Source organism: Echeneis naucrates, chromosome 17 (assembly GCF_900963305.1).
Source record: "Echeneis naucrates chromosome 17, fEcheNa1.1, whole genome shotgun sequence".
Classification (NCBI taxonomy): domain Eukaryota; kingdom Metazoa; phylum Chordata; class Actinopteri; order Carangiformes; family Echeneidae; genus Echeneis; species Echeneis naucrates.
In genome coordinates, this window is record NC_042527.1 from 4,067,147 (window position 1) to 4,094,508 (window position 27,362).

Consider the following 27,362-nt stretch of genomic DNA (forward strand, 5'->3'; position numbering starts at 1 on the left):
AAAAGAGTCGTGCCAACCTGTGATCTTGTGAGCGGAGAGAAGAATTTTGAGCGATACTGCCATTTTTCAGTTGATGTTGCTGTTGATATCTTTGTGTGCCGTTGCCTGTATTTTGCTTCAGAAGATGTCAGAAGCCAAAGGATTGATAAAAATTTGTAATTAAGAGAGTCATAGAGATCTAAGTATTCACACAAACTGGATTTTTATTGTCTGCCAATCAGGGCTTATTTTGGGTTCTGTTTTAGGTTGTTTTTTTTTTTTCACTGCCAAGCATGATTATTTGTTTCCTGACCGAAGCTTCAACCAGAGTTATAGTACATCTTCTGAGCAGTGCAGAGCGGATGCAGCAGTGACTTTCTATCTGTAAAGGATGTGTGACTCTACTAGAAAAAAAAAAAAAAAAAAAAAAAAAACTTGACAGAGATGAGTGTTAACAATGCCGTTGCAACAGATGCTAATGCTAACTACGGTCATGTAGTTTTAGCAGAACGCTGCAAACGTAACGTTGAAACAGGTGAACAGTGTCTTAGTGTTTCTGCCCTCTGTTTAGGTGTGTGGTTCTTAATGTGTGTTTAGAGGTGACCGATGGGGAATGGGGCTGGCGCCTCACCACATCTGTGCCTGTTCAGAGCAAGGAGCGGAAATGCATCCTGGGGAGCTGAGAGATTGAGATAAACAAAACACAAAGTTGGTCTTTGTTTATACAGCCGCTGGCACAGTGAGAGGTCTGAGCACCTTAAAAACAGTTAACTCACAGAGCTGAGATGAAACTCCACTAATATAAAAGACATCAGGGACACATATAGTGTTATAATGGTTTGAAGTGTCACGTCCATTAATGGAATACGAGATAAGAATTCTTGTTTCCGAGAATGCAGAATGTTGTGACTCTTGAATCCAGAGTCTGTACTCCTGAACTGAGATTCGTTATCTTTGAAATGTCTGTTAGATTGACAGGACATGAACATTTTTAATTCATCTACTATTTTGATTGAGCTGCCAACTTTTCTTGCCTTTTGCTCTGGTCGATAAGATCTCTCTGGACTTGAAAGGGGTAGATTTCTCTTTCTCTCTGTTCCCCCACAGTTCCTGGAAACACCCAAAACCTTATTAAAAATAAAAATAAATAAATAAATAAATCAGTAGCTGAAATTGAGACACTGCTTAAGTATTAATGCCTGGATTTGTCAGGAAACCTGAAAGCTGTAGGGAGTGATAATAGTAACACCACTCAGCCAAGATGTGATAGTGATGGCATAGTATTTTCTGAGACGACAATTTTGAGCAGGCCAATAAAGGTTACCAATTTGGAAGCAAATATTATTTAATACAGTCCAAAATAACAAACAATAACAATTATAATGAAATAAAAAAAAACATTTTAATTGTATTTCCAAGTATTTTAATTATAATTCTGCCATGCATGTTCCTGGCCAGCCAGGCTCCATTTATAAATTCCTATAAACAAAGCTGAGAAATGCAGAATAAAATACAACAATATGTTACTTATACAATATTTACAAATGTGTGAATACATTGATTATTATGAATTATGGTGGCACTTGTCCTTAATGGAATTCAATTCTTGAGTGATAAATATATGTTTTGCATGCACTGGTTGCTTGTTTGAATTATGAGGCTGGTAATACATTAGAAATCTAAATGAAATCTAAATGAAAAAGGCAATAGGAGCAAGCATATACATGCCTAGCATTATTTACAACAACATTATGTACAAAAATATACAATCAGAATTTTACTGCTTGCATTGCTGCTAGGCTATATATAGCTGCTGTGATGAAAATGGAGGTTATAAGACGTCCCAAGCCAGACTGAACAGGAATTAGATATAGCAAACAAAATGCTATTCCTTGAGTGAATGGTCTGATTTATCTTAAATATGCACAAGGGCATGGTCTGATTAACTGGACAAAAACTAATAGGATATTAAAAAACAGATTCCTGCCGCATGCGCTGCTGCTGGACAGCTTGGATCAGTGGGGAGATCAGAAGAGTATGAAATCAAAGGCATTTTCCTCTAAGGGAAAATATATTCTCCATGGTGATCGGCTTGCTTACTGCTAATAGCCGTAGCCTAATGCTACGTCTAAGTAGTGCTAGCCAAGCATGAATGATAGAGTGGCTTTTATTTGCATCTTTATGCATTCAATACAAACTGACTGTTGACTGCTGCTCAAACTCAAGGTTATCGGCTTTCCACAACACTTACCATAGTGACCATGGGCATCTGAACTTGAATGGTCCCATACTGTAAAAAGTGTATGTTTGATTATTCTGTGTTAATGCTGTTAAAGTATCAAAGGTCTCAGTACACAGAAAAATGCTCATAGCCTGTACTGTATTCAGACACTGAGCCTTCTAAAACTTTGTGAGGTCACTGCCTGGACCCGCATTAATCACAACACACCCATGAAAATATCCTAGTTATAATTTGATAAAATGCTACATGTTGAGTTGGAAGTGAAACATGCATGGCATAAAATGAGATACATTTGTGTTAATTCATTTATTCATCTATTTAATTCTGACCCATAATTATTCATCAAATCTCATTTTTTTTATTCATAATCTATAAAATCTTTTTTTGTGTAATTTTATTTAAAGTCTGGTTTGGGGCTCTGTTGGAATATTTACCAAGTGAAATTGCAAGAGGCTGCTGGAGTGGTGCTGAATCTGGTGGTGCAGATAATACTTAAGTTTAAGTGTTAAAAAAACATGATGTCATGCTATCATGTCAGCAAGGTCGTCCAATGTGACGATTATGGTAAGCTATGGACAGATGTATGGCAAAAGCCATCCAAGATCATGATTCACCAAATGTCCTTTGCTGAGCTATTGTAGGGTTCATGACCAAACTGAGAAGGGACGCCTCATCAAGTCATGCCACACCAAAAAGCAAAATTATTTACTGTCGGAGTGAATGTAATTACAGATAGACGGTAGTAAGATGGTAATCAGTGGGTTAGCTGGAGATGAAGTGGCCATGTTTAACAGTGCTCTGCCCTTTGAGAGCGGTTTTTCAGATGACTGCAAATACTCTGAAGGCTTTCCCTCCTGTTGGGTTCACTAGGCTGGAAGAAGAAGAGCAGGGAGAGGAGAGCGATGTTATATAGTTAGCTGTTTTTCTTCATTTTGATACAAACATGTATTTTCACATGAAATAAAAGGCTAAAATTCATTCATTGACCAACCATTACATTTTATCATGTCTGGAATCAATTGGAAAAATTTTGTGACTCAAGAAATGTTATCTAAATATTGACAACATATATTTTGAATTATACCTCTCTGAGGTGATGCCATTCTGGGAACTGCCGCCATACTGCCTCCTTTTGTCCACTGACATTACATCAAGGTAACCTCCAGACTCATTCTGGATCACTCCAGCATGAATGGCTGCTCTGCAGATACCGGATTTCTGGACAAAGCAGGCCAAAACTTGGTATTATCAAACTGTGGGGACTTGCAGTGGCATCACGAACAGAGAAACAATGCCTTCAAGACAATGGGTTGAGTCTAAAGTGGTAAAAGTGTAATTTTGCTGTTTGTAAGCTTTCTCAGCTGATAAACATGATTTCTCAGTAGCAGCTGGTGTTGGTGATGGTTTCTTGACAAGAGAAAGTCTTGTTTACCTGTTATTAAAAATGTAATATCAGTGTATAACTTGAATATTATTGTCTGCCTGGGTGTGTATTTGAATGGATTTTTGAAAGTTTTTTAAATTCAAATCTATACTACAATCCAGTAGATATGAATATATATGCAATTCAATCAGGTTTCATATACCTGCCATGAATATATCTTTTTATTTTCTTTTATTTACAGGGGAATCAAATTCATAAATAATTAATGTTAGTTAAATATGCAATGGCACTTCAAAATGTGTTCTGTGAAAAGGATTAGTAGGCCACTCACATTTTCCACAGCACACATTTGTAATTTCAGAAAAAAAAGACGTGCATTTGCAAATAAAGAGAATTAACGAAGAGCATTACTTTAAGATGTACATTTAAAAGTAAATTTGACATAGATCACTAATGCAATGCCTTACTTAAGTACAATGAAATCAAGCCATGAGCAATTTGATTAATTACAAAGATGAAACTTACATCTGAATAAAACTTTGTCCCAATGACTCGAGTTCGACTGTCACGCAAACAGTTCCTAGGACAATACAACCTGTTAAAAAGCAAACCAAAAAAACAGAGCACAGATAAGGTCAAGAGATGTTTTCAGTCAAGACACTGGAACTAAAATATCTTTTGATTATCCAATCAAATCAAATCTTCAGAGCCATTGTCTTGGGTATAAAAATATTATGAACACATTCCTTCCTGCTGTGTAGAAATATGACACATGCTCCTTGGTGTAACTAAAACTAAACTATTAACATTACAAAAAAAATTTGTCAAGGTATAAAAAGTTAGGAGGATGGCTTATTGTGTCATTGCTTACTAATGCTATGAGTTTCTGCGTTACAATGGATCTGAATGATCACATCGGCCAAACTGCTCATCTCTCCCACTGAGACATTAACCTGACCACTGTGGTTTAATTCAAACAGCTGAGCGTTACCTGGGACAGTGTCGAAGCGGTTTCTTGAAAGGGCAGAAAAGTGCCATGGTGGTATCACATGTCACTGACTTGACTGGGAGAAAAGCAAAACAGCAAACTGACCCTTCAGTGTTTCTGTACCTGTTGAACATCATCTGTTTCTGTAATAATGAGAGGTGTCTGGGTCTTACCAGGCACTGACTCAACTTTGAAGGAATTTGCACTTTTGTTTTTCCTGTGAAATTGAAGAGAGCTCTGTGCATCACTAGTTCATGATGGGCAGAAACATACACTCTTGACTATATGTATGCTTTTTAACGTGACCGGTTCATACCCGAATGATTGAATACCATTCTTGTATGATTTAGTGAACTGCAGTTTTCTGCCCAGCCTGGTCACATCCAGCCATCCGCCATCATTGTCAATAACACCGGAATGTAATGCAGCTCCACACACACTGGATTGCTGTAGTGAACACAAACACAGGAAAGTGTGCGCGGCAAGATATAACCTAAGTTTGGATACATAAACATGAGTAGATGTATTTTGGCACCACATTGTATTTGGAATCACCGGGTTGACATATACGGACAAACTAACATTCACACCTTTTAGAGTCAACAGTTAGCCTAGTACGCATGCCTTTATTCTGTGCGAGTGTCTGGAGTCCTGGCATATAACACAGGATCATTTACCATGTCATAATGTCCCGTCCCAACTACTTTTCCAGGTCTGTCCAAGCAACCAGGTGGGCACTCATATCTACAGATGATACAGAACGATATCATGAACAACATTTTGCAACTGAACGCATGCATGGAAACAATCAATTCTCTGGTGCCAAGGTGAGCAAGGTATGGCAAATAAAACCTGCATAATCTGTACGATAGTTTTTGTTCATCAGTTGGATTATCAGTCTGTTCATCAGCATTCACCTGTTACAGGTTGTTCCCTTACACTGATCTCTCAGCTTAGTGTCACAGTTGACCTGTTGGCCTAAAATAAACAACACAGGAATGTTAACTTTGCTCATAATGGGTAAGGTAAATATTCTTGGGTGGTTCATTTAGAGATGGGGTATCATAGGAGCACTCCTTACACATCTGCTCTGTGCTGACAACCTGGTTTCTGTCTGGGTTGTCACCGGGTGAGGGCTCTGGAGACTGGGCCCTGGGTTGGGGCTCTCTGTCCCTTACTGATTCGGGATCAGGTTCAATGTAGTTGGTCTCCTCAATCTCTGGAGGTGGACGTTTATCCACACCCCCATCTGAAAACATGAACGCCGTGTTAGCTGGATGTTTTCACTCAAGGCCTTGATGAAAATAAAATTGGGGTACTTGCTCTGTATAATTAAGTTGTGTGGGTGTAATGTACTGTAATTTAAGGGGGAATTCAACCACAAGGCAGGTCTTAACTCACCTTTGTAGCACAGGTTGTCCCTGCAGCCTCCTGCATAGCTGGCAGGACAAGCAGAGCAGGGCGTTCCATATTTATAGGGAGCGTGACCCCACCAGTTCCCCCTTAAATATAATCAGAACATGCAGTTTTTAGCAGAAATCCTGATACCTGTCACTTCACAGAACCACAACACATTAAGTGCTATGGCGGCATGATGGTCCGGTTTCAATGGACCTCACTGAAAATATGATTAAGGAAGTGGTGTCATCTTACTGAAACAAGTGGAAACTTACGGAGGAGAGTAGTTGCAGACCAGATACACAGCTTTGGCCCAAATCATTCCCCACACGTTCATGTTGTAACATACATTGATGGCGCACCCAATACGATTACTGGTAGCCCACACCAACTGAAATTCAAACACACAACGAAAATAAAGCGCACCATGGTCTTTTCACATTAAGTCTTGAATTGAACTTGTAGGTGAAACAAAGCTCTCTCTCCATGGGCAGGGAGAGCTTGTTTACATGGGCTAACAGGGAAAAGTCCTCCCTTATCTTTTTAAAAAACGATGAGAAAACTGTTAACAAAAAAATTTGAACATATTGTTTGTTATTTTGTCGGAAACTAGAGCAGCAACAATAAGAAACACACAGGATAAAAATTGCCTGATCATCCAATGTTCAAAAGGACTGGTTAACAGTGTGGGTATGAATTCCCTTGACTCCTAGCAAAATTCGGAGGCATGAGGACAGCACATCGGAAATTGTTTCAAACTTTCCATGTGGCTTTTGGCTTGGGTTCATATTTAGTTTTAGATACTGTTACAGTTGTGACAGGGTATCTCCGATCTGATGCTATTGGTGGCCATGCCTGAACTATCAGTCTGTAAAATGAATTTGGATCAACACCAGCTGTTGTATAGCTATTTTATTAGTTTAAATGCAAGCAAGCTATGTATTAGTAAATAATCATATCAAGGAAATTGTTTAGTTCAACATCAAAACCACTATCAAAGGTTAAAGATTTGAAGACCTAAATAAATGTAAAGGCTGTTTACCTGAGTGTAGTGAGTGCACACAGGGCCTGAACATCTGAATGGGCAATGTGGGTTACACTCCTGGGAGTAGGGGTAACTGTAGTATCTCACTTCATCATACCAGGCCTGGACATGGTAGGTTGGGGGGCGATCCCTAAACCAACAGGAAAGGTGTTTTACACATCTTCTAACTCTCTCATCGAAGATTGTTAGACAATAAATATACAGATAAAATGCCACAGCATATAAACACTCTTGGTAAATTTCTTGGATAACTCCTTTACATAAATGGAAAGCGATCAAAATGAGAATATGTACACTCTCATGGTCTATAGTGTGTAATTTACACACTATAGACCATTAAAACTCCTTCATAAACATACAGGTGTTTTCAGTTAATCAGGCTGAATTCTGTATGTGGGTTAGGCTTATGGTGCAAACTGCATGGTGCGGTGGATTCAGGTCAGGCAGCGCAAAGTGGGTTGCTGGTATTTCTCAGATTTAGAACTGAGAGTGAAATCTGTTCCTGTTGCAACGTCAATCTGCTGTGCCTTTGGTGATGTTTATCAAAAAACTAAAATAAATTGGAGCAAAAGTTCTGCAAAGCCAGATATGAACCATTTTAACTAATTGCTCTCTGGGCAGTAGAGGTTTTTAAATTAGCAATTTAAAAGGTAATTGTGTCTAAAGCAGGAATGCCGGCATATTTTACAGCTACTGCAAACAGCTGTGTTAAACCAGATTTACAGCCATCCTTCACTTCATTAGATCCCTTCATCTACCTGAAGGTAGCAAGGCAGGACCATGTGGGTGGTGGCAGGATTAGCTAAAGTAACTTGCTAACGTTTTGTTTTTGTTTTTGTTTTTTTTTTGTTTGTTTGTTTGTTTGTTTTTTTTTTAAGATTTCGGATAAAACAGTTAATGCAGATGTTATCATTTCACACAAGTATTAAAACTACACAGAAGTTTAGTGGAGAGACAATAACAATTAAAGACAATAAATGAGTAAAACTGCATTTGAGAACAAAAGACCCATGTGATGGTTCGGCCTTGGTGGATATATGAGCTCTACTGCCATTCTAATTACTGTGTGTGTGTGTCAGGTATTGTACCTATTGTATTGTATACGTATTGTACAGTGGGTTCATCAGTATCGTGGTGTCAATATCAATGAGAGCAGTGAGACTAATTTGCTAGCTTGGTAAACCAGCATGCTGTAACTCTGTACATGTTGTCAATCATTTTCTTTATTATTTTTGTTTTGATGTGTTTATATTAGTGAAGGAATCTGTTGTCTTTTATTTGACTTTGACAGACTTTTATTGTATCTTTCTGTCTAACATGGGTGATGTATATATGAAGAGTATGCTATTGCCAATTATTGTTGTTTTTTTAGATATTTTGGTTGGTCTAGGAAATGCATGCAGTAGGATATGAGATAATAGGATAATCACAATTTCATAGTGTGTCAAACTTGAGAGCTAAAAATGAATCAGTCAGACATTGTTGTGTGCGTGTTTGTCTGTGGGAAACCTGAAGATAGCTTACAAGTGGTAGCCTGCAATCACCTAACAATAAGTCAAACTAAAGCAGCGATTTGTGCAACTGTAAATGTCCACAAACTGCTAATTCATGAACATCACCATCCTGAGCTGAGAACACATTTATAGCCTATACGTACCACAATTTAAACAGACACACTACACTTTTCTTCTGCAACACCAACACCGACATACACACCTGCCCCAGTGTGCTCCAAGGTTTTGGCCTATTTGTGTCAACATGTGGCTCGGTCCATGCTCCCATCGGCAGGTATGTGCCCAGTGCTCTGCGCTCCTCTCTAACTCATAATCCCATACCTGAAGAGCACCAAGGGAGAGAGAGAGGGAGTGAGAACAACATACAGGTTCTTGGTTAAAAACTTATTTGGCGCAGGATGCTCTATAGGTTTGTTTTTCTTAGGTTAGAGCTTGAGTCCAGAGCAGCTATGCCCTGAGAGATCTTTGCAGACCTGAAACTCTTTTCACCTTCCCAATTTAAGGGGGCCGCTTACCACAGTTGTGGCCTTAATTACTACTCATTACATTTTTTTTTCCGACAGCTCATCATTCTCTTTGAAGAAGCTTATATATCATAAATTCCATTGAAACTAAATTTAATGCAACTATACATTTATACTTGAGGCAAAATGAACCTGAAAGATGAATCCACTCTTCCTTTTTAAGCTCTGTGGTTGTGTGCATGCCCCTCACAAATTTAACACGGTATAGTCAAAACTAGGCCTCTCCTATTAAACACACACACTTACTCCCTTACGCGCAGAGAACAAAGGGAAACACAGTGGTATCACCACAGCACAGCAACTTGCAGCTTTATGCTACTATTCTGTGTGGTTGCTTGATAGCTTGTTTCCAGTACGTTTTGGTCTCATAAAACAAGCTAGAAAAAAAAAAAAAAAGCTTCCAAAATAGAGTCTTTGTTAACGGGCCTGATGCCATCTTTACAGTAAAAACTTGACCGAATTGAACTCAATTACAGTCAAAATACCAGAAACCTATTCACAGGCCTTTTGTTTTGCAAGCAGAAAAGTAGGTATAAGAATGAGCAATTGAAAGGTTATAGCAAGGTTAATTAAGGATTGGGGAGGTAGAAGAATCGGTGCAGCGTGCTCTGCTGCTAGCATGCTGTTTGGTTGTATTATGGCTATCACATGTCAAAACTAATAGGATAATACTCGAGTGTGGCACTGTAACTGCTCTGACTGACCACCATAATGTGTTCCATATGCTTGGTAGGGCCAACACAGTGCATTAGTGTTATGCTGTTTCCCATTTACCGGTACTGCTCATTCTTCAGGACTGGTTGGAGGGGTGATATTTTGACTCTTTAGTTCAAAATCTCAGACTGAGATACCAACACAGGGGCCTGTGTGTTGTTTTTTTTTGCACAACTATTATGCGATGCAGTGGTTATTAGCTAGAATCTTCCATATTTTGTTATTCTGTTTGTTTGTTCTCATAGCACAAACATATCAAAGGTTTGGTTCCCGGGCTGGACTACTCGGAGGAAACCCACGCAAGCATGGTGAGAACATGCAAAATCCACACAGAAAGGCCCCAGGCCGGGAACCAAACCAACAGCATTCTTGCTGTGTGAGACAACAGTGCTAGCCACTATGCGGCCATGCTGCCCTGAAGCCAATACTGAAGAGCCTTAAACCTGCATTCCAACCCTAACCCGTTAGGGGGTGACTCCACTGGTTAGTAAAGAAGTCCAGCTGTACTGGGAGATTGAGGTTTGTCAACAGTAACACAAAACCCGGTGTGTCGTTTTGGTATTGGTATTGGTATTACTGAGGAGTCTGATACCTGTATAGCTCACTTCATACACATCTGAGCTGGTGGTTCTTCAGGTTGTTATATCTTAAGTCTTGCTTGCTGAATTTCCCAGGGTTAATTTAATCTCAATTTGGTCATATTTCTGTTGTAAAATATCACTTTTGAATACATGCCCGCTTTCCTTTAAAAAGTTTTCAGTGTCGAAACAGTATGATCCATCCTTAACATGAAGTACATAATGTACGAGCATGTATCAGTGTCAGTGGGGCGTTATTAGTAAGGTAGCTTGACTTTGGCACTATTGTTCTTTTTTTGTCTCATCTCATCAATAAAGGATGCTTCACACAATCATCTTTTAATAAAGGCCTAAAGTTGCTTCAAGTGTTTTTTGACTTTTTTGACATCAAAACCAACAAGCCCTTTTGCTTTACACACCAAACAACAGGTGTAGAAAAAACGAACTGAGCTCATTCACCATGTGTTCAGTATCAACACTGCAAACAATCTACAGACAACATTTATGATCAGTGCCAGCTCATTATTCTCTTCATGGTCTTGTTATTCTTTTCCCTGATTATCCAGCAAGCGGAAAGATGGACTGCCCACTGGTAACAATTACCAATCTCCCTTTGCATTCCAAAGGGCATTAAGCTCCCAAAATACAGATTTGTTTCCAGCCATCTGCCAGGACCACCTCTGCTACAGCGCTAAGTACAATATGTGCATTTGTACAGCGGCAGTAAACGTGCTGAAAGTAGCTCTATGCAAAGGAATACGCTGATCACGAAAAGTCATGTTTTGGGAATTCAAAGAGTGCAAAATGGTTCAAAAGAAATGACATACTTTGGATTAATGGACGCAACAGTGCTCTACAGGCATGTGCTGAATGGGTTTTGTATGAAATCAAGGGGTCAGAGCTGTATAGAAGTGCTGCCCGTCAGGCCTCCAGATCGTGCAATCTGAAAACCAAATACTGGACCCTCATCAGTCCCCTGCCTACCACTTCATTATCATCAGTAATAGTATCCCTTGCTAAAGAAACACTGGATTAGTGTGCATAACATACATTTACACTTCTGTGCCCGGCACTTCAAACAACAGTGCTTGACATGTTTGAAATAGATTCACCACTGTGGCACCCAAAAACGAGATGCATGGAGGATCAAATAAAAGATAACATGGACCTTGGCCAGGGTTTGAGTGAGCTGCGATGGATGGGGAGATAGGAGGAGAAAGGAGAGACTGAAAGTGGAACCTGAGGCTAAAGATCAAGGAAGTAAAAAGAGAGAGGAACAGAGTGATATAGTATAGAGGAAGGGAGGTAGGGCAGGATGGTTGAGGTACGGGGCAGGATAACACTGTGGGGGTGAAAGCTGGATCTGGGCCAGGGTCAGTGAGGCCCAATGAGCAGGAGGCAGGAGGCAGGAGCTGTGCAGACGATGGCTTTGGTGTGCACATTTCATTCCTTCTGTCTTTTTCCATAAAGACACTGTTGCCTTTAGTTGACAGAGCTACACAAATGTGTTTTCCTCTCAAAAAGAATTGGTGATTTGTCATACCGCAAGGACACACCTTCCTACGAAATGTCATTCGTCCTGCTTCATATTTTCATTGACACATATGAAAAAAGTTAAGAATTAAATAACTCATTTAGAGTAAAACAGACCCCAAAGCAGAGGGTGTGGCTACACTGTGATCAACAGAATGTAGCACACAATCAGGATAGAGTACAGAGCAGCTCAGATCCTGCCCTCACTCCTCTTTGGGTCAACCTTCCTCTCCAAATATGGTTTCCTCTGGTTAAAGTAAAAAAAAAAGTAAAAAAAAAAAAAGCAGTGCCTCCAAACCAATGTGTGGCATCTAGGTGACCACTTGGCCTCACTTTTAGGGCTGTCATGTTGTCCATTTCTATAGAGTAATAGTTCCTTAGTATCTGTGGCTGTGTGACTGATGGCCAGGGGATTAATGGTTTTGGTAAAAAAAAAAAATGTCTCTGGTTGATTTTTTTTTTTTTGTGCAAATTTTAGTTAATTTTAAAAAAGGAGTTCTCCAAAAGAGTGAGCTGGAAAAAGCTGCTGCTGAGGATTAAGTATGAAAATACAATATAGTGAAAGTACTGGTTGTGGAGAGGTTTTTTTTTTTTTTTTTTTTAAGTCAACCTCCTTCTGAAAGTCTGCAACTGAATTTGTCACTCTTCAGAAATTTAAACAAGTGTAATGTGTTCATTGGGTTGAATGAAAAGTTGTTGTCTAGTGTCCCAGTTGTGTCTTTGGCACTTACCATGTACTCCATGTTGGAGGCAGGAGGGTGGACCTGACCCCGCAGCTTGTTGTGCAGGTCCAGAATGAGATGCATGTCTCCCTCACTGATGGCCCGCTTCCCTCGTGGCCTAGCCCTCCACCATTCCTCATCCTTGTCCCTGTATTTGTCCAGGATGGACTCCAGATGTGTGGAGTTGTTGAGGACCATGGCCAGGACAGTTTGCGTCAAGAGCAGGACCAAGCATGCTGCTCTAAACCAGCCAAGGCAATGAGGATTCTTCATGATGAGGAAAGTGCTTCAGCCGAGTGCAGGATACTTTTTGTTCTCTGCAAAACAGAGAGTATGTCAACTTTAATTTACTTCAGACAGAGGATGCGAGTGAAAACAAAGCTGGCATGCATTACTTTGGTTTCTGCTCAGTGAAAAAAGGGCATGAACACATTGGACCTAACAAATTCCATTTTACCCTTTAATATTTACATCAGAGAGAGTATAAATCTTCAGCAGCTTTACAAAGAAAGGTAGATTGAATCTACCACCAGCCTTTGTTCAATAATGCAATAATTATAGTCCCCACTCGAACAGCTTCCAGGCCAAGTGCATCTGTTGGTCACTGCATAATTACACACAGTAGCACCAGTGTAAACTCCTCACACGTTATGTTGCAGAGCGTGAGATTTATCACACATTATTTACTTATTATTATTACTGCATATGCATTTCACGATGCATACTGCATATGCATTTCACGATTTCACGATTTCACTCGTTCGGATCGTTAAAGGATTATATATAGGGCATATATATATATATATATATATATATATATATATATATATACATATATATATATATACACATATATATATATAATCATTTAACGATCCGTTCGGAAATTAAACTGCGTTAGTGATAAAGTTCGTACGCCAAAACTGGATAGCAAAGGTGGAAATATTGCAAAACCATTTCTTTCTATCATATCAAACATTAAAAACAAAAGGCTATTATCAGCTGGACTGTGAGTCTCTCAGAACAATGTAGCAAAGAAAATACAACGGGTTTACCTTCAGAATGATCAAAATATCTCCCAGGTGCAATATTCCAGGTGACAAAATTGGTTGGAACTGAAGCAGAGAGGTTTGACGTTTCCAGTCAGTCCAATGAATTCCATCTATCACACATTAAAGAGTGCAGGCTGTCGGATCCGAGCTGGAAGACGGACAGCTCCCAAATGTCTATAGGTACCTGTTGAATTCCTCAGGTCCCTCCGCGCTGCTGCTGTTGGGACCGCTGGCTGCTGGGACTGCTGCTCATTTTGCGCTTATATGCCATATTTACGCGTGGCAACTCGCCACCCGGGGGACCACGCCTCAAATACCCCCCACAAACACACACACACACACACACCACTCCCCTGCAGCTTGGCATCATGACTGAGGCACCTGAGAGAGATGTGACTTGGGTGTGATGGGGCGAACCCACGGTGCCACTGTTGCACTTTTTCAATCCAAGATTCGGTTTAAAAATGCTGTTTGCGTTTCCTTTTTGTTTGTTGTGTCTGTAGTGGAGTCATTTGTAAATGTTTTTCAGAAACTGGCGTGTATACTAGTGTGTTGTGTTTGCAAGAATTGTCATCACTGAGCATGTGTGAGTAATGTGTCCTCCTGAGCTTGAGATCAAGCGAGGTTGGTGATGACAGTGAAAGAGAATGGAGGCAGCAGCAGCCATCATGGTGACCTGTATTCCCCTGTGACACACCACAAAGCACTGATTCATTTCCCTTCACACACACTCCGACAGCTGTCAAAGGTTGTTGGGGGGGGTTGATCTGAATGTTTGTGTGGGTCTTTGTGCGTGTCCTTTAAAGTGTTATTTATATGAAGCCATACAAATCAAAGCTAAAAAGGAATTACACTTTGCATACTGAAAATGACCACGGACTTTACACAGACTCAGGATTTGTTACTCAACATGCCAAAGAGCTGTAGAAAAAAATCAGTCAATCAGTCAAATCAATATCCACAGTAGATACTGCTACAGCAGCAGACACAGCTGAGTAAAGCCGCAGTCCAGGATATGATGAGAACACCTAAGCTGCAGGTTGACAGCTGCAATTTTCTTTTTGATTACATAATTATGAGGCTGATTGGGAATTACTTTGGCATTATCCAAAAACTAGTAGGGAATGCTCTAAAGTTTGAATATGCCTTGCGGTAATGTTTCACATTTCTGCTTGAAAAATAGATGTATTGGCTATCAGATTAATTTCAGATCTTACTACTGATCAACTAATTAATAAACAAAAAAATTCTCAGCTCTATTCCTACTTCTTAAGTTGTTTCTACTCATAAAAAAATCTTAGTAGTCAAAACATTAAAAGGGTCAGATTAAATGATTTGTGCTTTCTTCTTATGACACAAAAATAAACTTCCTGTAAGCAACATTTTTTGATTATGGACACAATGGGAGCATAACATGTTTTAGGGATGATCCTAGTTCAGCCTTAGGCAGTCTGCTGGGCTGTTAGACAAGAATTATGACCAGAGGATTCTTTACTTGAAGGCTTTAGTGATTTATTTTTATTACCAACCACAGTCTGCACTTCATGCACACGCTCATTCTGTGATACACAGACATTCTTCAGCCTCCCTGATAATGGAGGACAGTCTTTTTCTACAATCATATGCTGCCCCCTCTTGGATAGAGCAGAGATTTTCCATCAGGAACAGATTTCAGGTTTCAGCTTTGTGAAGGTACAAATTGAAGCAGATGATAAAATAAGAATGCGATTTTTTTGGTTTATTGGTTTGTTTTTGGTTTTATCATTAATGAGTGGGAGGAAATTGGAGCACCCAGGGTAAACCCATGGCAGCACAAAATCCACATTAAGGTTCCGAAATCCAATTCAGACCACTCCTGTGAGGGCTCAGCATTGAGTACTCAGTCACCTTCTGGCCCTGGACTTTTATCACAGCAGACATTTTGACATCGAATCCTCAAATGTGGTTAGACAAGGGTGAGCAAAAACAACACAAACACTGGTCTGTGCTAACAATCAAAGTGTGTCAAATGTTGAGTGTTAAAAGGGCCACTGTGAGGAAGGTCTGTCGATGATATTCATCTTGAAAAAAAGCAGTTCTCCACGTTGGAGACGACTCTCCATCTCCTCTGACTTACCACAGGTCGGGGGAGATGGAGGTAAGGTCTGACCATACGAGGACTAGAGTCTGGTTTCCTTGGCAATGAATGTGGTGCTGGGGAAAGAGGATGTGGTGCGATTTAGTAATCACAGTTGCTCTTGGTGAAGGACAAGGGCTTGATGAAAGCTTTCCTAACAGCTGAGAAAAACCCTGGCAATTTGTGGTATGAGCACTGCCATCATGTTCACCTTCAGATACTTCACTAGAGCATCATCAATGGATGTGTCATGTGATGCTGCTGCAGCCTCTGCTAGGTTTTCTGGAGAGCTAAACTTGTTATGAAGATCTTTGACCATGGTCTGGTTGAATCTTTTCATCCTGTCCCTGTCTTTTCCCCAAATGGAAAGCCACAGATTATGATCCACAGTGTTGTTCAGGAGTTTTGTGATGGGCCTGGGAAGGAGAGCGGTTTGGGAGCATAAGTGAAATGCCATTCTCATGAAAATGCATTGTCAATCTCCTGTAAGCAATTGGAAAATTATTTTTTTCTTAAAATAAAACTTGGTAAACTACAGTATGATCACGAGTGTTACAACTGTAAAAACTTTATTTGAAGAATAAGATAAAAAAACTATTTAATGAAGCTCATAATATCATACTATGCCTACAAAATCCTGTTTGTAGATAAGGACAGATTTATATTATTATTAGCCTTTCTGTGTTTAGGCATATTTAACAATTGCTGTGGATTCATCATAATCATTCCACAAGGTTGCACCAAATCCCTCGGCTCTGACAGTGAGATCACTGGATTTACTCTTTGTATAAATTATGTGGGTGTGTAAAAAAATAAAAAAATAAAACAAACTTTGATTGATGTTATTCAAAAAACTTTGAGGCAACTGTGCAACTGTGTGTGAAACAGAAATTAAAAAACATAGAAAGGCTGTGAACTGCAGTTCGGTTCCCATCGTTCATCGTTAAAGAGGCGTATTATTTGGTTCGTTCGTGAATGTCCCAACTCTGAAATTTTGAACGGCTGATCAAAGACTGGTGCAGCAGGTTAGGGAGCATTAGTCAATAAAGTTTTTCACACAGTCAAATGCACGTTCACAGTTCGGAGAACAATGACTCAACAAGTCAGTGAGCGCTATCGCAACAGCAGAGAAGTATTTCCAAAAACTTTGAGAATACCCTGCCATCCCCCCAAAGGTGGTACAGCTGGGGCTAATGGCAGCTGGAACTGGGAACGATAAGTACACCAGTCTGACTTGGGCCCCGACAACAACCGACTAAATAGGCTTCACACCCTGACTGACCCCACAATGTCACCTGTCTTCGGTCTCTCATCATCTGTGTGGGACAGGTCAGGGGTCATGAAGGCAGGGATCTCCTTCGCCTGAGGAGTCAGTGGCACGTCCAAACAGCCTTTGAGCAGGCCAAGCTGCACCACAAAATTTGCAGCACAAACGTGATCAACACAGTCCTCAACTCGGAGAAGAGGCAAACAATCGGCCTCATTGACTTTACGAACATCCACGCAGAACCAGTCTGAGCTATCAGATTTATCAGCCAAAAGACAAGGGGACCTCCATGAGCTAGAACTACCCTCTGCACCATCTCTAGCACATAATTCACCCTGTTCATTCAGAAGTAAAAATAAATATAGAAATAAAGGTGCTTCTTATTGCCACAATAGGGGGCCCTTTAAAAATGATGAACAGACTCAGCTAACACTTTTGCAATCAACTTGTTGATTTGCACGGTTTTGTTTTGAACACGCTGGCTCGTTTACGCCACGTGTTACACATTAATTAAAGGGTTGCGGGGCACAGCAGGGCTCCCGGGGCGCCGTGCACGCTTGAACCGCCCCTGCTCAGACGCCGCGTCCGTCAATGAGCGCGAATCTTCTCAGAGGATTAACGACTGCAGCCTAAAGGTGGAGCAAAAACACCGTGAAGGTTTGCGTCGGACCGGAGGGAAATTCCGTGAGCTGTCAGAGAGGACAGCAGGGCTCTTCGCTCTCTCCGCGAGGAAACCGAAGCTCTGCCCTCACCGGGAGGGTTCGGGTTACCGACGGGCGGATGGAGACAAGACTTCTCATCCTCACTCAGTAGACATGGTGCGCAAACTTCTGCTGCCCATCGGTGAGTTCGCAACTCCGAGCATGTGTCACAGCCTACGGAGGATTTTTAACCAAAATCGTCTTCTCTTCTCTCCCAGCTTTCGCAGCCAGCCTCCTCTCACCTCAGCTGTCTGGTGCCACAACTACCAAAAGAAAAGCTCAAGGTACCACATCACATTTGGAATAACTGTTTTTCCCTCACTGTTGGTATTGGCTGTATTTGTGTTTGTATACGGAAGTAATGATTAGCTCCAGCCCAAGTTATATTACCACAGCTGCAACATCCAAATTTTGAAATTGTAAAATTTGTCACTACATACCACAAATAAAGTATAATGCTGGCGCAGATTTGCAGATTTTGCAGCAAAAATCACATAATGACCATTTCTAAGCAATGAACAGGCGCAAGTTCATTCCTACTATATATACATATCAGTTACTGTCAAGGCAATCGCTGTGTAAGTTCTTCTTCTCTAATTTAAGACATGTCCCATATAAAATAAAGACATTTCATGGACTGACAGATCAATGTGTCAGTGTGACACCTCTCACTACAGAATGACATAGAATGAATATAATGCTTCCTCTTTCATCTGCCTGTCTTATCCAGCCCTTCACTTTCTGCCTGTTTTTAGTGAAGAACAACTCAGGTGTGACTCCAGCTGGGAAGTGTGGTGCCTGGGTGAAGGAGCCTGAAGGAGGATATTTCACTTCACCAAACTACCCAGAGAAATACCCTCCTGAGAGGGAATGTGTCTACATTATAGAAGGTAACACTTTCATCTTTGTCTCTCATAGCCTCTCACTTACTCAGCTTTTTTTTTTTTTTCTTTTAATTTAAAATGTACATCGTATTCCATCCGCTCCCCACTTCTGTTCCAGCCTCCCCTCGACAGTGCATTGACTTGTTCTTCGATGAGAAGTACTCCGTCGAGCCCTCCTGGGAGTGTAAATTTGACCACATCGAGGTCCGCGACGGGCCCTTTGGTTTCTCGCCCATCATTGGTCGTTACTGTGGCCAGGAAAGCCCTCCATATGTCCGATCCAGTGGGAGGTACCTGTACATCAAGTTTGTGGCTGATGGTGAACTGGAGGCCATTGGTTTCTCTGCCCGGTACAACTTCACACAAGGTGGGTGATAGAAATTAGATTAAACAGTGCTGACTCTGTTAATGACACACAAAAACATACTAGTTCATCAGCTGAAAGTTTTAATGCAAGCTTTGCTGCAGCAACAGTATATGTTTGGTTTGCAGTTTTCGTAAAGGAATATAGCTGAAAATTTGAGTAAACTAATAGTGAGATATGTTGCTGATTTTAAGGTGAAACCTGTAGGGTACAAACCAAAGTCCAAACCACAGATGTGACACAGTGAGACTTCACAAGCAGAGATTTCTCTCCGGTATCTAGCACAGATTACCCATAACCACACAGTCCAGGGGCGCAGATGTCACATGCTAGCTGTAGGCGCCACAGCGGTGTACATGATGACCCCACGCTGTGACGCTGTATTGGAAACCCATGTCATCAGCTTGGCTCAGCAAAGCACGGTCAAAGCAGTCCAACCACGGTTAAGTCCTAAGAGTGTTGTTAAAACACATTCTATGATATCAACATTGATAAACATATATATAAAGATTACTTTTTTCCCCAGTTTTTTTCATGGTGGATTTTGTGTACTTTTATGTCCTGTATATTGAAGAGCTCTTTATGGATAAATAAATAAATAAATAAATAAAAAATCTGGCTTTCTTGTTCTTGTGGTGTAGGATTAGGGTTGGTGTAACACCTCTGTAAACCAGTTTCATCAAAAATGGAACATTATGAACTTCTTAAAGAGATTAAACTGCTTTGTTTTAGTTAGGTTTACCCAGTTAAAGAGCACCACAGGACATACTACAGAAAGGGCTCCATAGAAGTGAATTGTACTTGGTCTTGGGCTTTCTTTAACTTGACTGCCTTGGTCTTAGTTAAAAGAGGATGCTGAGGTAACTTTGTAGATACATATGCTTGTCTCTAATGTTAAAGGCTGTTGTGACTCATATTGGGACAACAGTTTTCCTGGTGAGTTTTTTTGGGCAACTTGGTTAAAAAAAAAGTGTGTCTGAGTCAGCAGAGGCAGGTGGCGAGGGTGTAGGTGTGTGTTACTACATCGCTAAGCCTTTGACTCCTTGGCACTCCTGGCACTCTTTCCTAATCCACTACCCTGTTGTGAGTTTGACATTTTCAGCTGGTGCTCATGAACACTATGTCTTCTACACATTATCTCCCTTTTTATTTCCCTCCTCTTCCCCTACCCCAACCATGTTGTTGCAGCTTGTAAACTTAAAGTAGGGTAGTAACTTATTGAATTTTACTGAACTACGGCTCTCGAACATTGATACAAAATACCCACATCAGTTTACCACAAATGGCATTAACAACCCTCCAAGAATATCACAGAGCTCGTGTTACTTTCAAGTACATAGTGCTCTTTTGTTACAACCTACCCCTCTACTAGGGTGGGTTGTGCTACATGCTATGGAGAGGTGTAACAATTTGACAGAAGAAGCAAAAACAGAGAACACAGCATGGAAAAGGCTTCAACACAGCTGTATTGGGGAAAAAAAAGAATAATCACGAATAATGTCTGTCTCTCTCTCTCTCTCCACTCAATGAATGCTTGATGAATACTACGATGCATGAAAAACACCCTTCTTTGAGTAGTATCTGCACAGTGTTACATAGCAGATCCCATGTTATCCTTCACCACTAATTTGACTGACTTGTCCTTCTTTGTGAGCCAATAAGATGCTTTTTTTTTTTTTTATAAACATCACCAAGCACACCTCTCTCAGTCTTTCTTTTCTGCTGCCTAGGCATGCTGTACAATGATAAAAATCAAGAAAATCTTTTTAGGTTTGTGTTAAGGGATGATTGTAACACCTTTAAAAAATATTTTACAACCCACCCCAACTCTGTGAGCTGTTGTTTAGTTGACTGTTTTAGATTAGTTAATTGAAATTAGCGCGGGTGAAATGCATGATATTTTGCCTGAAAATATACAACTTAGTCTACTGTAAGTCACATGACTGCAATTCTGTAGTTTTGGTCAGAAAAAATACTTTCTTACGTCAAATTGTTTTGTTTTGTTTTTTTTTTTTTCAAATCAAAATCTGCATGCTGTGAAAGCCACCATGTGAAATTGGAGATGAAGGGTGCAAATACTGAAATGATCATCGTATCTCTTTCCTGATTGACAGAATTCCTGGTGTTACTGTACAACTCTCCCCGTGTTACAACCATACCCAGTCTCCCCTGCATGAACACACTGTGGCCCCCACAGTGGCCAATGTCCCCAGTTCCTCCATGTAATATTCACCCGATAAGAACAATGCATCAGAGAAAGCCAACGCTGTCCCACATGAACTCAGCATGTGATACCTTGTACAGTAGTTCTATGCCGCTTTAACTTTAATAATATCGTTGTTGAATGCTGCTAGGAATGTACTCTCATTTCCATTTGTAGTGCAAGCACACCAGCTGCAACTGACAAGGGAAGAGTAGGGAAGCATCTCTCCGAATACACACACACACAAGCACTTGTTTGCTCTCACACACAAGAGTTAATGAAAGCTTGTCTTCAGGGGAATTCAGCTTGTCAACGCTGAGCCGCAGTAGCAGCTTAAAGGAGTCCAAAGCAGAGGCTTTATTAACAGCAGATTTTATAGGCCACCTACACTGGCCAGGGCCAATGATTAATCTGCATCCCTCTGTCCACCCATTCAATCATCCTGCCATCTTTTTTCTTTCTTTTCTCTTTTGATTGAGCCGTGTGCGTTAAATTTTGTTCCTCAGGGTTTTATTCCAGCTTCAGACTAGATGAACACTGAGCCCATCTCATACATGCAATAGTTTTTAAATTGCTGGAGGGGCTAAAGTTTGTCTGTGTATTTCAAAGAAATTTTGTATTGTTTCATAAAAATTTTTTTGTCAGCTCACTTTACACTGTTAGCAATGTCTTAAGCACACTAAAGCATTCATAGTTCTCTCTCAGATTGCTGGAACAGATGCAGGCCTGGAAGCACACACACACACACACACACACACACACACATTCAGCATATTCACAGAATGTGAATAATCTGGCCAAGCCTGCAGTAGAAACGGGGTAAGGAACATGGGAGGATTAATAAATCCTTGTTGATTGGAACCTCAGTTGAGTCCACCTGCTCTACTTTCATCACACCTGCTGACTAATGTGCCATATTATCACACACAACAATATCAGTTCTAAAATATTTTCAGATTATGAGAAATTATAGTTGTAGACTAATTATTATTTAACAGGCGCTCCATGCTCCAGTTCGCATAGTTCCCTTTAAAAATACACTTTCTTTGGTTCAGCTGTGTTTCACTGGCAGTTATTGTCATTAATGTATTTCATAGATTTTCTCTGTGGTGGGTTCTGATTTTCCTTTATAAAATATCAACCTTGGTGCATCCAAGTGAATCTAAAAACAAAAAGATTTGACATATTTACCACTAGGTTGTCATTACTGGTGAAGACCAAATCTGCCCCGAACTAAGCCGATATACCAGGATTCATAATCCACCTTAGCAAGTAGATTCATCAGCACAAAGGTTTAGAATACAATATCTCTTTCCTTTCTGGTGCCAAGTGTGTGTGTGTGTGTGTGTGTGTGTGTGTGTGTGTGTGTGTCTCTTCTTTTTTTTTTTTTTATGAAGAGCATCAGGGTTTCAGAAGAGTTTAAATTAGGGAAGAGGGAATGTGCTGGTACATAGATTATGTAAGGCTTGGCCATCTGGGTTCTTTTTTTGGAGTTGTTTGTTTTGTTTTGTTTTTTGCAATATGTCTTTAAATATTGTAATTTGTGTGGTGTGTTTTTTTTTTCTTCTTGTACTTAACCCAGACATCTAAGGTCAGAGATTCAGTTTTTATACTGGACATATTCTTGGGTACTTTCTATTTTAGTTTAGTTAAATATTGATAACCTGATAATGCAAGCTACATGTATCTTTATAAATTTAGAAACTTTGTTTAACCCAGATTTTGTGTTATACATACAATACATAGAAATATGAATGTAAAATTGAGTTTAGCTCATTTCAAATTGTGAAGAAATGTGCAGTAATCGTTACATAGTAAAACAGTATTGTGCTTTTAGATCCTGAGTTCAAGGACCTTGGGACACTGCCAGCTCTGCCATGTGAGTTCTGAGTTCATGTTATAATTACCGCAGCAGACCTGTCGCAGAGAGTCAATATTTTTACCATTTTAAATGCTCAACCACACAAGCCCAAAATTTTCTTCACAGTCTGTGAGTTTGAGCTGAGCGGTCCGGAGGGCTTTGTGGAATCAGCGCAGATAACCTGGGAGGGCCAGGTGCAGCAGACTGAAGCTGTGGACTGCCGGTGGTACATCAGGGCTCCACCAAGAGCTAAGGTTTGGACCTGTCCAACTGTCTTTGGGATTGCGGTGGGGGAGGGTAACCACTTGGTTACGGTTGGCCGGTAATTTATCAAATGTATGTGACTCTGAAGTGTTTGGACCATAACATACATACTGTATGACACTATTTTAAGAACTTTAAAAAAAAAAAAATTAAAAAAGCATAAAACATCCAGCATATTTCACTCTGCAGCCTGTGCATTACTTCAAAAGTTATTTAAACATTTTACAAATCAAATCAGTTTTAACAAAGAAAAAATCTACTGGATTTCCTGCCTCTTGAGAACATTTTCCAATGCTATGTCTATAATGTATCTTGTGTAGTTTGTTTTTTTCTTTTTTACAATTCTCTCCTCAGAAATTGAGTGAGCTAAGCTCATTTAAAAAAAGAATAATTGTGTTGTTTGTATTACAATAGTTCAATCAATCAATTTGATGTGGAACATATACTTAAGATATATTTTTATTTTTTTTAATTTATATTGTTTAATATTATTCGTATTCACATTTTACATTTTCTTTAAAAAAATCTAATTGAATGAAATGACACTGCAGCTTAACTTGTACTGCCCCCCAGATCTACCTGCGTTTTCTAGAGTACGAGATGCACAACTCGAATGAGTGCAAGCGTAACTTTGTTGCCATCTATGACGGCAGCAGCTCGGTTGAGCACCTGAAGAACAAGTTCTGCTCCACGGTGGCCAACGATGTCATGCTGGTGTCCTCTGTAGGTGTGGTGAGGCTGTGGGCGGATGAGGGCAGCAGGAAGAGCAAATTCAGGATCCTGTTCACAACCTTTCATGAACGTGAGCAGTTCCCTTTCTGGTATCCTTGCTGCATTTATCTGAGAGGCACCAAGCTCTCCATTGCAGTCCCACCTAACATCCTGACCTTTACTTTAGTTCTTCCTCATTCCTTTTGGCTATGATACATGAAAATGTTGCTATCTTGAATCGCAGATTGGATCCATTAAGCCAATAATTTTCACTGGGTATGGCCTCTAGTACATTTCCCTGTGTTAAACTAATTCTTTGAGGACGACGCGGTTGATGGATCAAATCACTACCTATAATATCATTAGAATTGTTCAGAGTGAGTAAGAATGAAGGCCTGAACTTCCGTTTGTGCTCAGCTCTGTGGATGTTTTTATTACCTTTCGGTAATTATTATGCCCTGGATTTTTGGAGTTAACACAAAAGGATAAAATTTTACAGGACAGAATGAGGCAGCAAAGTCCCTGCTAAGAAGTGATTTTAATTGAAATCACATAATTTGGATTTAGCCTCACTCTTTAAAGAAAATAAGTACTTGACTCCTTCCTTTTATTTTACAGCTCCCTGTGAAGATGAAACTTTCTTTTGCCATAGCAACATGTGTATCAACCAAACACTGGTCTGTAATGGCATCCAGAACTGTGTGTACCCCTGGGATGAAAACCACTGCAAAGGTACCCTAACCCATGGCGCTGAGAAACTCACCTCTAACTACACATTTGTGTGACACATAGCTGTGGTTGAAACTTGTGTTTTTTCCTGTGTATCTCTTTAACTAGAGAAGAGGAAAGGCAGCATCCTGGAGCAGCTAGATCACACTAACCTCACCATCATTGGAGTAACCTGTGGCCTGGTGCTCATTTTGCTCATCATCTCTGTCATCATCCAGATTAAACAGCCTCGCAAGAAATACATCATCCGTAGGTGAGATGTTCAACATTCACCTTCATATTTAGATCATACAGCATTTCTAACAAGTTACCACAATCCAACAACCCAATATGTCAGATGCCTAAAGTTAAAGAGTACATTGATTGTTTTTATAATTCATGTAGTCCTCATAGACCAACAATTATTACCAAAAATTGCTTGGGCATAACTCTGTATCCACCAGAATCTGTGTTGGGTTTTGATCAGTGTGGAAAATTAGCAATGATGAGAATCAGTTGGTTACTTGAAGCTGCACAAATTGTATGCTTTTTTTTTTAATTGATTAAACGACTGTGTGTTGCTAGTAGTCATGAAACCATAAGGAATTATCAACAATTCTGAAGCTCATCTAAAATGCTATCTAGCTTTTTAGCCTCTTTAAACTATTTTGGTATTCAACTTTGTTCTCATGAGCCACGTCTATTAGCAAAAAAGAAAAACGAAAAAAAGATAAACCTACTGCATTCAAAACATTAAACACTGCCAACCCAGCTGGCAAGGAGAGACAGTGATTATTAGTAATTAATAATAATATATATTTTTGGGTTGTTGGTCATAATTCCAAACCATAAAACATTTTTGATTGAAGATTTGTTTTTGGGAGTACTTGACCTCACATGGTTTTGGCCTTGTTAGCACTGTCTCAGTAACACCTTGAGGAAACCTTAAATTCAGTCCTTGAACTTGAAGAAAAACTGATTAGATCTGGGTGGTCAGATGAGACTGTGATTTCACATTTTTAGCTCCCAACGTCCTCAATTAATTATGACACAATTTATCCTAATTTACCTCAAATGTCTGTGAAATTATGGAATGACACTTACTGTGACATCATAACTCAGGAGGGGGAGAATCTGAACATATATTCTGGAATTGGACATGTTCGCTATCTGAGGTTGGAATCCTCACAGAGCTAAATGGAGAATTAATACTGAATTTAATACAGTCATTATAAAAATTCACTTCAAAGTGATAATATGTCAGGGTTGTGCTTTTAACTTGTCTCAGTGCCTGCCTGACAAGGGCTTGACCTCAACTGTCTGGCACCAATGTAACTAATTTACCTTTAATTAAATTCCACCTGAATGAAAGCTCGGTATATTTATCTCAATAAAATGCTCTTGAATTTATCTTCATACTCGGCTAAATGTGGAACATCAAATTTGCCTGGGTGTAAGTACCCTTATGGGCTTAAACTGCTCATTAGAAACAATAAGGCAATAAGTACTTTATGTTACATTTTGTCGCTGATGTTCTAACTTAATACATGTAGATATGTTGGTACATAAGTATAACTGTACTACATTCATCATTCATTTGAGGTTTAAAAGCAGCTGGAGAAATACTGTCATGTTGTGCTTTCCTGAACATTTACTGCATCTGTATTGTTTGTGGGTACTCTTCTTTGCTCCTCAGAGATGACTTTGACCCTTCATTCCTTCATCCTGGTTTTGAGCCTCCTCATTATGAGCTCTGTACTCTGCGCCACACCCCATCAGGTGACCTCACTGATGCTGCCATGGCTGAAGACTTTGAGAAGTTCCATAAGCTCCGGCACTCCTCAAGCAAATGTATTCGTGACCACCACTGTGGCTCTCAGCAGGGGAGCATGCATGGCAGTGTCTACGGCAGCCGCAGCAACCTTAGCATGAGGGAAACCACTGCTGTTGTAGATGGGGGGGTTCTTGTGCCTCCATTGCCGCCAGTGATGGTGAGCCAACAGTCACCGCGTCTCTCCCACCACACCACCCCAGCCAGTCGACGCAGCATCGTGGTGATGAAGCATAGCTACTCTCAGGACGGGGCAGAGAAATACAGAGCAGAGGAGGAAGATGATCTGATGATGGATGATGGTCCGACCACCAGTCAGCAGCACTACATGCACCATCATCAGATCCACCATGGAAAATCAGGGCTGGCTCACACCGTCCACCGCACACTGTCGAATGACTTCTAACGCAAGATAACATGGAAATAAAGAAAATGGTAAAACAAAAAGTAATGTACTTTAGGGGGTAAATGATGATTAAAATGGTGTATTGATGAAACAGTAGTGATAAACACAATAATTATTTATGTGCAGAGGTGAAACACTTGCCTTTTAAATGTTAAACTTTAATTTTTTTAAATTAATGCTGAATTTACTTCTGTTTGTGTTTCTTCTTAGAATAGATTTAATGATTGTGAATCAAGTAATTATAATTGAAATACCCCTCAACCAAAGAAAGTTAGTTAGTGAGTTAATGTGACACTGGTAATGAAGTAAAGTCTCACAAATAATTTTTTTTCGTAGGAGTGGATAAAAAAGGATTTCAATGAACATACCCTGA

The 27,362-nt window shown here is 40.0% G+C and overlaps 2 protein-coding genes across 2 annotated transcripts; one reads left to right on the forward strand and one right to left on the reverse strand.

The window, feature by feature from the left end:
• Positions 1–1,401: 1,401 nt before the first annotated feature.
• On the reverse strand, positions 1,402–13,893 carry LOC115057801 (cysteine-rich secretory protein LCCL domain-containing 1-like). The gene is made up of 15 exons (XM_029525007.1): positions 13,677–13,893; positions 12,631–12,938; positions 8,753–8,871; positions 7,034–7,166; positions 6,267–6,382; positions 5,995–6,095; positions 5,675–5,842; positions 5,511–5,571; positions 5,271–5,337; positions 4,910–5,040; positions 4,767–4,810; positions 4,597–4,669; positions 4,131–4,200; positions 3,306–3,439; positions 1,402–3,092 (listed from the first exon to the last, which is right to left on the reverse strand). The coding sequence occupies exons 2-15, from the start codon at positions 12,892–12,894 to the stop codon at positions 3,041–3,043; spliced, it is 1,533 nt and encodes a 510-aa protein (XP_029380867.1). The 5' UTR covers positions 12,895–12,938; positions 13,677–13,893; the 3' UTR covers positions 1,402–3,040.
• Positions 13,894–18,454: 4,561 nt separating this feature from the next.
• On the forward strand, positions 18,455–27,108 carry LOC115057519 (neuropilin and tolloid-like protein 1). The gene is made up of 8 exons (XM_029524675.1): positions 18,455–18,647; positions 18,760–19,008; positions 23,046–23,087; positions 23,196–23,323; positions 23,907–24,135; positions 24,663–24,776; positions 24,882–25,026; positions 26,449–27,108. Exons 1-8 carry the CDS (start codon positions 18,455–18,457, stop codon positions 26,987–26,989), a joined length of 1,641 nt encoding a protein of 546 aa, XP_029380535.1. The 3' UTR covers positions 26,990–27,108.
• The last annotated feature ends 254 nt before the right edge of the window (positions 27,109–27,362 follow it).